Source organism: Oncorhynchus clarkii, chromosome 33, assembly GCF_045791955.1.
Source record: "Oncorhynchus clarkii lewisi isolate Uvic-CL-2024 chromosome 33, UVic_Ocla_1.0, whole genome shotgun sequence".
Taxonomy (NCBI): domain Eukaryota; kingdom Metazoa; phylum Chordata; class Actinopteri; order Salmoniformes; family Salmonidae; genus Oncorhynchus; species Oncorhynchus clarkii.
In genome coordinates, this window is record NC_092179.1 from 18998274 (window position 1) to 19013234 (window position 14961).

General features: G+C 40.5%; 1 protein-coding gene across 1 annotated transcript; it reads left to right on the forward strand.

Moving 5' to 3' along the window:
* Positions 1 to 1568: 1568 nt before the first annotated feature.
* On the forward strand, positions 1569 to 13898 carry LOC139393189 (putative ferric-chelate reductase 1). The gene is made up of 15 exons (XM_071141619.1): positions 1569 to 1761; positions 1965 to 2098; positions 8674 to 8766; positions 9460 to 9594; positions 10565 to 10759; positions 11064 to 11165; positions 11345 to 11489; positions 11822 to 11929; positions 12082 to 12197; positions 12614 to 12700; positions 12888 to 12979; positions 13096 to 13154; positions 13303 to 13440; positions 13651 to 13676; positions 13809 to 13898. The coding sequence occupies exons 1-15, from the start codon at positions 1569 to 1571 to the stop codon at positions 13896 to 13898; spliced, it is 1713 nt and encodes a 570-aa protein (XP_070997720.1).
* The last annotated feature ends 1063 nt before the right edge of the window (positions 13899 to 14961 follow it).

Sequence of the window (14961 nt, forward strand, 5' to 3'; positions counted from 1 at the left end):
AAGCTGTCATCAAGGCAAAGGGTGGCTACTTTGAAGAATCTAAATAATAAAAATATATTTAGATTTTTTGGTTACGACATGATTCCATCTGTGTTATTTCATAGTTTTGATGTCTTCACTATGTAGTGTACAATGTAGAAAATAGTGAAAATCAAGAAAAACCCTTGAATGAGTAGGTGTGTACAAACTTTTGAGTGGTGCTGTATATCAGGTTTGAAGGTTTTTTCCCAGGTGTATGAACAATGGGGATATTTACTGTGATGTGGATGAGAACCTATGGCCAAATGCTCAAGACTGGCTTGATGCAAACGAGTGGCTGCTAAACATTTTGTTTAATTCAATTCCTTTGTTTCATTTGATTACAGTTGTCAGTTTGGAATTTTGTACTAAAAGTTTAGAAAATTCACCACATACTTGTGAAAATAGCACCAAAGCTCATTATAAAAAAGGTAAGCCGGAAGGAACATTGTTAGGGTATTGTGGGAAGCAACCATAGACATGTATACAGCCCCACAGTGGAGGTGTCCTAATACCCATAAAACCTAACAGTCAAACAGGGAATATTGATAAATGACACCTTGTCCAAGATATTTACCCGGTAATCAAAGCGTCATGCCAGGGTAAGCCTACACCAAACAGCCCTTATTTGAAATGTTTCTAAAATCTCCTATGGAAAAAATGAATGGTGGAAAAACAATTGGAACATTTTTCCTGTTAGACCGCTAGGTTTTATCGGTGTTATGACTCATACTGTGGTACTCTATAGAGGCCTCTAGTGCCCAAAAGCCAGTTTTAGCATGGGCAGCACCATTGTGGACTTTCACAATTTTAAAGTAGTCTACTGGGCTGGAACTAGTTTCAGCCATGGGCTGATTTATTTTCTTCTTGAGCAGATGGTCTGGGGGCCGGAACATAATTACAAATCATTTGTAGATGGCAAATTGACCGCAAGAAGCCCAACGTTTCGATCTCTATACATCTCTATGGAAGCAACCTGTCATACCCTGCATTCATAACCCAGTGGGAAGGTGGTATTTACCACATACGACTGAAAATCCACTTGACTGCCCCTCTAACTGGTAATTACTAGAGGGAAACTCATCTATCATACCTGAGCTCCGACTTCTCCTACATGCTGACCTCTGACGTCAAGGAAATTACCTCGATAACAGCATTTTCGGCAGTTAAATGCAACAACAAAACACTATTTCCTATAAACAATCTATTAATATGGTTTTTGAACACTCATTTGTTTACAAGCATAATATATGTAATTTTAGTTTATGGTTGACGGAGCTTGTTGGCCAACTTGGCCATTAGCCAATCAGCATTCTATCAAGGACGCATTGAACTCGTTTTACGACGTCACACTTGGTCATTTCCACCATCCCACCTGGTTATGAACGCAGCATAACCTGTCGAGACTTGTCTACTCTCCACCCACAAGGCACATCAATACAAATTCTGCCCCTCACCTAAACTTCACAATTTGCCGGAATCGGTAGGCTACTATCTCCAACAGTAGTCTATTTTTACAGTTACTTTTCATTTTTAATAATTTAATCTCAATGGATCGATACATATTTATCATTGTGTTATTAGCGTGTGTTCTGCGGGCCGTGAGGTGCTACAGCTCCGGAAAGGTGACTGGGGCATGTGACAATATGACACCGCAACACAAAAAAGTCGCACAGCAAAGCCCCGCTCCATTCTCTGTCACCACTGACCGGTTCAGCTTTAAGGAGGGCGATGAAATCATAGGTGAGACATCATGTAGTTTTCTCTATTACTGGAGATATATTGTAGATACATTGAACACTCGCCGCTAGGCCTATATGTTTTATTAATATATCTATTGTTTGGCTGTTATGGGTAGATATCTCTGAAAAGTAGATATTCAATTAATAACGGTCTCCATTTTCTGTGGTGGTGTTTAAATCAACTAAACACGGTGTTGTTTACAGTCAGGCTCCTTGCAGCTTCCACTCCATTCACTGGGTTTATGTTACAAGCCAGAGAGGTTGGAGGAAGCAGTCCTCTGGGATCCTTCACTGTAACAAGTGGAGAGGCCCAGCCACTCACCTGCAACGGACTACCTGTGAGTCTATAACCATAGACTGTATAAATCCATTTAATTCTGTTTATTCCCACCTATCTATTACTACCTGACCTATAGCCTGCTTTTCTGTTATGTTATGAGAGCTACAGTATTACATATAACCAGAGGTGCAACTTTGATTTTAGAAGTGGGGGGAACATCATTTAAAAAATATATATTATTATTTTTATCCAGTTGGATAAACACTCCAAACAAACCGCTCGGAGGCGTCCACATGATCCTAAAGCACAGCGTTGCCTCATTTTGTATCACATTTCAATGATAAAACTGTGGGGGGGGGGGACAAAAATGCAATTAACGAATATGCGGGGTGGTGGGGGGCCGACATGTCACACCCCTGCATATAACATTGAAACAGTAATGGTTGTTTAGATCTTATACATGTGTTTATGAGACAGAAGAAAACACTCTATTTACAAAAACAGATCAATTATTCGCCTTCACATGCTCGCACATTCCGAGACAGGCACTACAAGTCAACCCGATTGACGTGGTTCGGCCAAAAAGGGTGGCTAAATGAGGATAGTTCAGTCAAGCTGTTTACCATTGTAAAAAAAAAAAAAAATGTCCTGTCTATGTAAGTGGGTGATCCCCATCTCCCGTGAGCATGCTATCCTGTGAGAGCTTAGGGTCCCTCGATAATATCTAGCGTGCTCACATAAGAGGGAACAGCTGGCTCTGGTCTACTTATTGTCCCTGCCTCGCCTGACCAGAAATAAATTGCCAATGAGATGTCTTGCACTTCGTAGGGCCGGGGCAATAAAGTCTTCTTCACATTGGCAGTTCGAAGTCACTCAAAGAAAAAAAAGTGGCATATCTGATTTGAATCTGTTCGTTTCCTTCAGTCTGAACAGCCAAAAAGCACATGGAACAGGATGTTTCAAGCCACATTTCAAACCACTTTCATAGGTCAGATACAAATCTGATTCTTGGCCATGCGACTTATGTTTGAATGGTCAAATCTGATTAATTTGCCCTCAGGTGGTTTTTAGACTTATTTAGCACACCTTGTGGCTTGCAAGCTACATATGTTGACCGTTTTGACAAGAATACGTGGTAGCTAACTAGCTTGTTAATCGTTTTCAAACAAATGAGTGAATGTGCTAGAAAGCTGGCTAGCTACCTGGCTAGCTAGTTGACTACTTGTTTTGAAAGTTGGAGGATTTTATCATTTGAGGCTTTCAAAGTGTTCTTTACACTATGGTTTTGAATATTCAAAGCAACTGGGAAATGCCCATTGCAGGCATTGTTGTCACCTTAGCTTGCTACACAACTTCTGAGTGATGAGCACCACCACCCTATCATCCTACACCACTGCACACACACCTGTCATTACTATGACAAATAGCATAGCCATGTCAGCAAATGACTGCTGTCTGAACACACACAAATACGATTTCAATCAATCACATGTATTTATAAAGCCCTTTTTAAAGCTGATGTCACAACGTGCTATACAGAAATACAACCTAAAACCCCAAACTGCAAGCATTGCAGATGTAGATTTGGTCATTGTAACTTGCTGTTTGGCAGTCAGTATTTCTAAATGACATTTTTTTTTCAAAAGATTTGAGGATTAAGACCCGCAGTGTGAACAAGGCTTTAGTAGGCCAGAGTGGCCCTGCTCCGATCAGAAAAAATGAGGGAGTGGGATGTATCGCGTTTTCTACCGTGTCTGGTTTGGGTCCCTTTCTTAGCATACCTGGAAACTACAGAGAATGGAGACAAAACAGAAACAACAGACAGAGCGCTTATCCAAAACATAGATAAGTACAATAAAAGGCACTCGTTTGTCTGAGCCTTATTTAAACAGTGACTGAATGGACCCACATTGCTGCTAACGTAGCTGAAAAGAGCAGGGTAGGTGAGATTAGTTTGTCTGTGTGCATTAGCAGGGCCGTTTGTAGCATTTTGCAGGCAAAACATTTTAGTGCTTGTATAAGTAACACAAAAACATTAAATAAACCTCCATGGACTGTTTTGTCCCGCAGATGATTTGGTAGAGGCCGTCATTTCTGCTTTGTATGCGTTAGCCTAGGTCTACCAACTGTATTTAAGCTGCTACACAGGATTTTTTGTTGAACTTTTGCATTGTCATTTCAGAAAATGTCCATAATATATCTGCAGTAATAGTGGAATGATAGTGTTTCACAGTATTACTTAACCACCAGTGTTATAATTGGCTGTGATATTCATCTATTGATATCTCCCTCCAGAGCGGCATCTGTTAAAATGGGAAAGCTGTTTGACTTTGTGGCTGTGATATTCATCTATTGATATCTCCCTCCAGAGCGGCATCTGTTAAAATGGGAAAGCTGTTTGACTTTGTGGCTGTGATATTAATCTATTGATATCTCCCTCTAGAGTGGCATCTGTTAAAATGGGAAAGCTGTTTGACTTTGTGGCTGTGATATTCATCTATTGATATCTCCCTTCAGAGCGGCATCTGTTAAAATGGGAAAGCTGTTTGACTTTGTGGCTGTGATATTCATCTATTGATATCTCCTTCCATAGCGGCATCTGTTAAAATGGGAAAGCTGTTTGACTTTGTGACTGTGATATTCATCTATTGATATCTCCCTCCAGAGCGGCATCTGTTAAAATGGGAAAGCTGTTTGACTTTGTGGCTGTGTTATCAAGTGGAAATCGGATCAAGCGGCGAATGTAGAAATCCCTCTGTTGTTTCCTGGTCGCTAAAATTCTACACTGTTCACTCAATTTCAGTTTATGTGAATCGTTGTACCATCTATATCACTGTGAAAAATCTTTTCAATAACAAAATATATTGTTTTGACAGCTGTTAGAAGCTGGTGGACCAAAACCGAAAATAAAAGGCTCCGCCATGTTATGGGGAAATGGGATGAGGGTGAGGGCGGAAATTTGTTTTGAATGCAGTTTATTGCTGTTGAAATTCACCTAGCTTCCACATAAGGGAGACATTCTGTGGAATTCTATGTGTAGCACCTTTAAAAGCAGCTCTGTCGCATTATTCACACACTCAGAATTGGCAAATATCTTTCCAAGGGAAATAACTTAAATTTGATTAGGCTATAGTTTAATACAGTGTCTGAAAAGGAATATTGATAATGGAAAGAAGTGGATAGCGCTCAACCAACGTGAGTAGAGGTGCAAAAAAATATATAGCTGCAAGCAGAATTGAATGGGGTTCACAGGATTACACAATGACAAAGGTAATATTTGAATGTGGTTACAATTTTTTCTCAAATCCTAGAAAGATTAGAAGGCCAGCATCCTGGAGTCGCCTCTTCACTGTTGATGTTGAGACTGGTGTTTTGCGGGTACTAGTTATTTATTTCATTTTATTTCACCTTTATTTAACCAGGTACGTTCTCATTTACAACTGCGATCTGGCCAAGATAAAGCAAAGCAGTGAGACACAAACAACGACACACATGGAATAAACAAGCATACAGTCAATAACGCAATAATTTAAAAAAAGTCTATATACATTGGGTGCAAATGCTGTGGGGAGGTAAGGCAATACATAGGCCAGAGTAGCAAGTAATTACAATTTAGCAAATTAACACTGGAGTGATAGATGTGCAGATAGTGTGCAAGTAGAAATATTGGTGTGCAAAAGAGCAGAAAAGTAAATAAAAACAATATGGGGATGAGGTAGGTAGATTGGATGGGCTATTTACAGATGGGCTATGTACAGCTGCAGCGAACGGTTAGCTGCTCGGATAGCTGATGTTTAAAGTTAGTGAGGGAAATATAAGTCTGGAAGGAAAGGCGGCCAAAGGAGGTGTTGGCTTTGGGGATGACCAGTGAAATATACCTACTGGAGCGCGTGCTACGGGTGGGTGTTGTTATCGTGACCAGTGAGCTGAGATGAGGCGGAGCATTACCTAGCAAAGACTTACAGATGACTTGGAGCCAGTTGGTCTGGTGACGAATATGTAGCGAGGGCCAGCCGATTAGAGCATATAGGTCGCAGTGGTGGGTAGTATATGGGGCTATGGTGACAAAACGGATGGCACTGTGGTAGACTGCATCCAGTTTGCTGAGTAGAGTGTTGGAGGCTATTTTGTAAATGACATCGCTGAAGTCGAGGATTGGAAGTCGAGGTCAGTTTTACTAGGGTATGTTTGGCGGCGTGAGTGAAGGAGGCTTTGTTGCGGAATAGAAAGCCGATTCTAGATTTAATTTTGTATTGGAGATGTTTAATATGAGTCTGGAAGGAGAGTTTACAGTCTAGCCAGACACCTAGGTATTTGTAGTTGTCCACATATTCTAAGTCAGAACCGTGCAGAGTTGTGATGCTAATCGGGCGGGCTGGTGCAGGCAGCGAACAGTTGAAAAGCATGCATTTAGTTTTACTAGTGTTTAAGAGCAGTTGGAGGCCACAGAAGGAGTGTTGTATGTCATTGAAGCTCGTTTGGAGGTTTGTTAACACAGGGTCCAAAGAAGGGCCAGATGTATACAGAATGGTGTCGTCTGCATAGAGGTGGATCAGGGAATCACCCGCAGGAAGAGCAGCAACGTTGATATATAACAGAGAAAAGAGTCGGCCAGAAAATTGATCCCTGTGGTACCCCCATAGAGACTGCCAGAGGTCCGGACAACAGGCCCTCCGATTTGACACACTGAACTCTGTCTGAGAAGTAGTTGGTGAACCAGGCGAGGCAGTCATTTGAGAAACCAAGGCTGTTGAGTCTGCCGATAAGAATATGGTGATTGACAGAGTCGAAAGCCTTGGCCAGATCGATGAAGACTGCTGCACAGTACAATCTTTTATCGATGGCGGTTATGATATCATTTAGTACCTTGAGCGTGGCTGAAGTGCACCCATGACCAGCTGGGAAACCGGATTGCACAGCGGAGAAGGTACGGGGGGATTCGAAATGGTCAGTGATCTGTTTATTAACTTGGCTTTCGAAGACTTTAGAAAGGCAGGGCAGGATGGAAATAGGTCTATAACAGTTTGGGTCTAGAGTGTCACCCCCTTTGAAGAGGGGGATGACCCCGTCAGCTTTCCAATCTTTAGGGATCTCGGACGATATGAAAGAGAGGTTGAACAGACTGGTAATAGGGGTTGCAACAATGGCGGCGGATAATTTTAGAAAGAGAGGGTCCAGATTGTCTAGCCCAGCTGATTTGTACGGGTCCCGGTTTTTCAGCTCTTTCAAAACATCTGCTATCTGGATTTGGGTGAAGGAGAACTGGGGAGGCTTGGGCAAGTAGCTGCGGGGGGTGTGGAGCTGTTGGCCGGGGTTGGGGTAGCCAGGAGAAAAGCATGGCCAGCCGTAGAGAAATGCTTATTGAAATTCTCGATTATCCTGGATTATATCAGTTGTGACAGTGTTATCTAGCCTCAGTGCAGTGGGCAGCTGGGAGGAGATGCTATTGTTCTCCATGGACTTTACAGTGTACCAAAACATGTTGGAGTTAGAGCTACAGGATGCAAATTTCTGTTTGAAAAAGCTATTTAATGAAGCTGCCAGTTGAGGACTTGTGAGGCATCTGTTTCTCAAACTAGACATTCTAATGTACTTGTCCTCTTGCTTAGTTGTGCACTGCGGCCTCCAACTCCTCTTTCCATTCTGGTTAGAGCTAGTTTGCGCTGTTCTGTGAAGGGAGCAGTACACATCGTTGTATGAGATCTTCAGCTTCTTGGCAATTTCTCGCATGGAATAGCCTTCATTTCTCAGAACAAGAATAGACTGATGAGTTTCAGAAGAAAGTTATTTGTTTCTGGCCATTTTGAGCCTGTAATCGAACCCACAAATGCTGATGCTCCAGATACTCAACTAGTCTAAAGAAGGCTAGTTTAATTGCTTCTTTATATGTTTTTCTTCTTCCTGATGGCAACCAGGTAAAACTCAGAAACCTGGTTTGTAGTAGGGACCTTAAGGGTTCCCCTATTTCCTGGGGCAAGTAAACTGAGAAGTCAGGCAAGCAGTTTTTTATTATTTTATTTTATTTTGTAATAATTCCATATTTATGGATCATTCCCATTGTTTAACTTGCCAATTTATGGCATGTATGGCAGCCAGGGAAGTTGAGCCTGCTATGTGGTTGCCTCTTGGAAAGTGAGAGCGTGCTCTGCTGTCTTTGTAGACGTGTGTCTTTTGTGATATTCATATGAATATTTTTAATGTTGAATACATTTATGTTAATTTTTGTATTTCAGAATCTAGACATACTCCATATTTTACAGCACACTATAAGGAGTATCATGACACGGTTCACAGATCATAGGGTCTTACAGGAGGCATGTGCATTCAGAAAGTATACAGTGCATTCAGAAAGTATTCAGCCCCCTTGACTTTTTCCACATTTTGTTACGTTACATACTTATTCTAAAATAGACAAAATAGTTTTTTTCCTCATCAATCTAAACACAAGACCCCATAATGACAAAGCAGGAAAAGGTTTTTAGACCCCCCCCCCCCCCCCCCCCCCCAAACAAACACCCCTCCTCCCAATGAAGTTTCTATGCGAGAATTGCCAGAACATTTTTGGCAATTCCTGGCATGGAATCACCCTGCTGCTTCTGAATAAATCTCCATCCTTTTTTTTTCTATTCTCAGAATTCTGCAATTTCTCACACATCAAATTCACCTAAATCCTCCATCCAGGGAATATGGAGGGCCCCCACATCAGGCAACCTCAACTCAACTCAAACCTCACATCCAATTCATGTGATTCACCCATCCAGTATCTGACTAGCTCCTGAACCAGAATTTTCACTTCTGTTAGCAGTTGTTGTTATTCTTCAATAACACAGACCCCAAAGCAGAAAAATATATTTATTGAAAGAGAACACATCCTAGTTGTTATGCTCGAAAGTAGATGGCAGATGTTTATTCTTCCCTGTCCTCAATGTTTCTCCGCTGAACAACGAGACAGGATGTAGTTTATACCCAAGCCTAGCCTTTGGTTGACCAATTAGAATTCCTTGCAGTAAAACTGGGCCAAAGGCCAAAAACCAAGTATCCCGTTTCAGGCTCAATGTATAGACAATTTGGACCAATGAGACCTTGCCACATGTAGCTATGAGTCCCAGACTGAAATTCCTCCTGTATCCCTGACCCATTTATCTTCAGTTCCCCTTTACAAAGAAACAACTATTTCCATTGATCATTAATTCCCTAATACAGAAAAACAACAATTTCCATTGATTGTTAATTCCCTCTTGACCTCTATTCCTCTGCATTGTGTATTTATCTTAGAATATTCTTACACTTCTTATACCATGGGGCCCAGTTTCCTGGACACAGATTAAGCCTAGTTCTTGACTAAAACGCACTTTAAATGGAAATTCTGTCCCTTAATGTTATTACATTGTTTTATTATTTGTTCTGCCGTGCCATTTTTACAGTGCCTCCTTTGTAAAAGATTACTCCACCTTCTGGGTTGGAGTGAGAAGTTCTCCAGTCACATACAACATCGCTGCTGCACCCCCAGCTAGCAGCACATCCGTTACCTCTACTGCCTCCTCATCCTCAGAAGTGAGTATGATTACATGCACACAATAATACGATTATTGTGAATATTCAGATTAATATAATAGTTTGATTAAAACATTTGCATGCTTTGCAAGAAGAACGATTTTCGTAATAATCTTGTTTACATGGACACAAAATCTAAGGCTACTGATGGGACTGTTTACATTTTCCACAGAGGGCTCTACATAGAACGCAAAAGAGTTCTACCTGGAACTAAAAAGGGTTCTACCTGGAACATAACATGTTTCTCATACAGGGACAGCCGCAGAACCCTTTTGGAACCCTTTTTTCTAAGAGTGTACCAAATATTTAGAAAGGTTGCTCAGAAAACCAGATGTTTTACTCGGCATATGCTTACTTAGAATGAACGCCGATTTAAGATAAGCAGAATAATGTGTTTACATGACTAATGCCATACTCGGCCTACTGATCAGTTTAATATCAAATTATTAGTGTGCATGTAGACGTACCTAGTATTTCCATTGAAATCCTTAGTACTTATGGTAATAGATAATAGTACAAATGTGTTTTATTTAAAACATAAACTTGTCTTAACAATGTATCACAAGTGTAAGTGATAGTCTCTCCTAAGGTCAAATAGGGGGTGCTTATATTTGTCCTGTTTCACTGTATGTACAAGTACGAGTGGGTAACCTGTACGAGTGTGAGGTGTGAAATGGAAATGTGTTTTTTGCTTATCCCAACTCCCCCTGAGAGTGGGGTCATTGATTGCGACCCTGGAGAAATTAGGGTTACGTGCCTTGCTCAAAGGCAGATCAACAGATTTTTCACCTTGTCGGGGATTCGAACTGGCAACCTTTCAGTTACTGGCCCAACACTCTTAACCGCTAGGCTACCTGCCACTCACTCTCTGACAATATTATCATATTACATTTTCAATCAGACAATAACATTTATTTTCACACACTATTACATAAGTGCTTTACAATAACATTGAATATGTTTGTAATAGGTTTCCAACTCCAGCATTGGATGTGACAGCACTAAGGTCTGTTTCAGCCAACCTCTGAACTGTGATCCTGGGGTCAGCCCAGACTGTTACTTCCTGTCTGCTATGACCTCTCTCGGTGACACAGCCGTCCAGCTGGAGATGACCGGCCCTTCAGATGGCTACATCGCCATTGGCTTCTCAGATGACCAGAGGATGGTAATGTAGCCTTTTCAGAAGTAGTGCATGCACATCCTGCAATTCAATATGCTTATTCAAATTTTGAGGCACTCGTCCAGATACTTTCACTTGAAATGAAGACGGTGAACAAGTTTATTTTTAAAGCGATGAAGAAGGATTGCATGAGGGCAGGTGGAAGGCAGCCAATCAACTGCAGGAGCATTCAACAGTGTGCTATTTTTCTTTCATGCATTTTTGTTTATTGTACCCTGCACCTTCAAGTGGCCTGTGGCAGGGTTGATTGTGTTCCTCTCATAATCTGTTTTCCTCTGCATCACATCAGGGAAATGATGACATCTATATTTGTGGACGGGACAGTGGCGGACTCATCCAATTGCAACACGCCTTTTCAACAGGAAGGAAGATACCAGAGATACTTCCTCTGGTACTTGCTATTATTATGACGTATGAAAAGCTAAGAGGATGATCGCCATTGGAATATGGACTGGAATTAAAGTTTTGATATGACTGATTTGAAATGGAATGTACCCCCAACCCTGATGCTATAATTAATCACAAAACAATCGGTAATGACTCAAATGTCTCTTGTTTGTCCTTTTCTAGGGAAATGTTTCTGATGTTAAATCCTCAGTGAATAATAGTATCATTAGCTGTTCCTTCACGACTAGGAACCCCATTTCAACTCAGCGATCCGGAGGGTCCAGTTCCCTCTACTATCTCATGATCGTTCACGGGCCCTCCAATAATGGTACAGTATGATCCAATAGCTTACAGCATAGTAGCACCAGTACTGGTACAGAGGAAGTGGTTGTATCCCTCTGTCATTTTATTTACATCGTGCTATGACATCTTTAGATAATAATGAGTGACATTACATGGACATGGAAGACGGGATCTTAAATCAGCACTCCTACTCTGAGATATTGTATGAATACGGGCCCTGTTATCGAATAAGGATTCTAATGTTGTGGGCCTGGTACCGATGAAGAAAGCAGTCTGCTTCAGTCTAGCAGTAATATGTTTCATAAGATAATTTTATTCTATTTCTCTTCCATTTCACTTTTCGGTTGACTTTGACAGGGATAATCGGACCTCATACTGGCACCTTCATCAGTGACACTAAAGTGGATATTTCAAGTCCTCAAATTGTTACAAGTGAAAAAGAGCCACCTATTATTAAAGCACATGGTAAGGTTGCCGTTTCCTTAGTGAGATGAGTTTGCATGCATTACCTCAATCAAATTGTTATAGGGTAATACACTGATTGTAACTACATATACAAGCTTAACGATGTGTGTATTGATTATGGATGATTGATTTATTATCCTGTTGTGCTTCAGGTTCCCTGATGTTGATAGCGTGGATGACCACGGGTAGTTTGGGAATGATCATAGCCAGGTATCTGAAAGGTGTGGCCAAGGGGAAACATTATTTTGGGAAAGATGTTTGGTTTCTGGTGAGTTTCTATAATACTGTCCCTAATATGTTAGTGTAGCAACATTTGATTGTACTTGTTTTCACTGCTATCGAATCGGTGCCCTTTCTACATATAGATAGACTGGGAGAGTGTGTCAAGCAGGCGGTCACTTGTGTTTGCCAGGAAGCTATGCTGTTAATTAAGCAAGCAGACTGATGTCCGTCACGTTTCTAGTTTCGAGTTTTATTAGTCGTATGTATGGGATACACGTGGTATACACTGTCCAACAAAATGCTTACTTGCAGGTTCCTTCTCGAAAATGCAACCACAAAGAAAAAAATAGAAGAATATGAACATAAACATTAGCACGTCTAGATGACTTTATTAGGTGGAATGTATTTAGTACTAAATAATAATGCCACATAATCTGTACTCTTGGCTTGCATGTTCCTCAGGTGCACGTGTTTCTTATGACACTCACTGTTGCCGCCACCATCATTGCCTTCATTTTGGCGTTCTCAGAAGTTGGAGGCTGGAGTGGGGTATGTATCATAAACCTTTACTGCACGCCAATTGTTATTTAAAACAAACAGACCTATCTGACAAATGCTGTGCCGTCTACAGTTTCATAAAACCTACTCTACTATGAAAGGCTCAGATAATTGAAATAGTTACGAGAGACCGTTTATGAGCCCAGTGTGTTTATAGGGAGCCCATCTGTGTTTATAGGGAGTCCATCCTGTGTTGGGCTGCATCGTTATGATCCTGGCCTTCTTCCAGCCAATCGGTGCCATGTTCCGATGTGGACCTCATCATCACTGGTAAGGGATCCAGACTCATACCTAGTGTATGTCAGTTTGCTCAAGTGTATGTAAATCCAAAAGTGGCTTGTTTTCTCAAGTTAATGTATTATATTTGTGTTGTTGTTTTTTCACAGGCGATTCTTATTCAATTGGTCGCATGCTTTGAATGCAGTGGCAATAAAAGGTTTAGCTGGTAAGGAACTGTGATTATGACATTGTTTTTTTGTTGGATTTTATTAGCATAGTACAAAGTACCGTATCTTCAGTCAGCCAATATCTGTCAAACTTGTTTGCTGTTGCACTACTACCATGTTAGTAATTGTGTTGACATTATCTTCCAGTGGCAGCCATCTTCACTGGGCTGTCGTATTTTAGCACCTCTGAGGATAGTTGGCTTCTGAAGGTGATGGGTGGGTTTGTTGGATGGGAGGCAACGATGTACATCCTGCTAGAATTCCACATGCGCTGGAAGCGCAATGGTGAGATCAAATACATAATGATATCGATTAAATGCAGGTTGATGATATATAGCCCCCCTATAATATTGAATTACCTCATATTGTGGATCTGCCATATATAACTTTTGCCGACACGTAAGCTTGAATAAACAAAGTGATTCAAGCAAGAGAAGTGTGCAGGTTTCTACTTTCTTTTCAAATACTTCAATATAACTTTAGTTGTTCTTCTAGATCATGCAGAGAGTGCTTCTGAATCGGTACGCTGAATCCCACCATTTAATACCACACATTTAAATGTACTTATTGTGTCAGTGAATTAGAAAAGTGACTCATTCTTACCAACTATTTTGTCTGCCATGGCTGTACTTGACTTTTCATTTCTCCCCCAGACAAGCATGGAGTTGGTACTGCTGGTCTTGTTTTTCCTTGGAAATATAGCCTTTTTGGTGGCACTACTTGTTGGAATTGGCTCATCTTGAAGATCTGCTGAGCAATGGACTGAGATCGGAACGTTGTGATACAGTATATCTATAAAATAGCTCAATGTACAGTATATTTTAAATAATTGTATATTTGTTTGTTGTCAAATGTTTTAAAGTAACTGTCCATTGATTGAGGATCGAATGTGATCAGATTGCCAATTTATACAGTATCCCTCCATATAAGTATGACAGACTTTCCACGAGGACGGGCATATTGGAAATTTAACCAGGGTTTATTGACTGACACTACTTTCTTAACAAAATGTAAGGAATTCTTAACAGACTTTCTTGCACAATACAGGTTCAGTGGACACAATTATTGTACTGGATGCTTTTAAATGTACCTTTAGGGGCCATTGAATTCAATTGTCATCCCAAAAATGGTATCGGTCAACAGAGAAAAGAATTTCAACAGAAACAGAACATTTAACATTACACAATGGTGTTGAATGTACTTCATAATCACTGAATAATCTAGACACTTAACAAAAGGAGATTGAGGAATTTATTCATGAAAGACCGCGTTAAAAAAATACAATTACCAGAGCAAATTCAATATAGAAACCCGACCAAAAAGAACCTACAGACAAAGTTACAAACGATGGAGAAATCCTTCACACCAAAGGAGATTCTGAATGAGGAAGGTCCTCCAACTTCATTTGATGAGTTTTGTGATATACAGTACCAGTCAAAAGTTTGGACACACCTACTCTTTATTTGTACTATTTTGTACCTTGTAGAATAATAGTGAAGACATCACAACTATGAAATAACACATGTTGAACTATGTAGTAACCAAAAAAGGGTTATTTTATATTTGAGATTATTCAAAGTAGCCACCCTTTGCCTTGATGACAAATGCTCAGCATATGCCTTCAAGACTGTTGGAAAAGCATTCCTCATGAAGTTGGTTGAGAGAAAGCCAAGAGTGTGCAAAGCTGTCATCAAGGCAAAGAATGGCTACTTTCAAGAATCTTAAATATAACATTTATTTTGATTGGTTTAGCAGTTTTTTGGTTACTACATGATTCCAGAATGTGTTATTTCATTGTTTTGATGT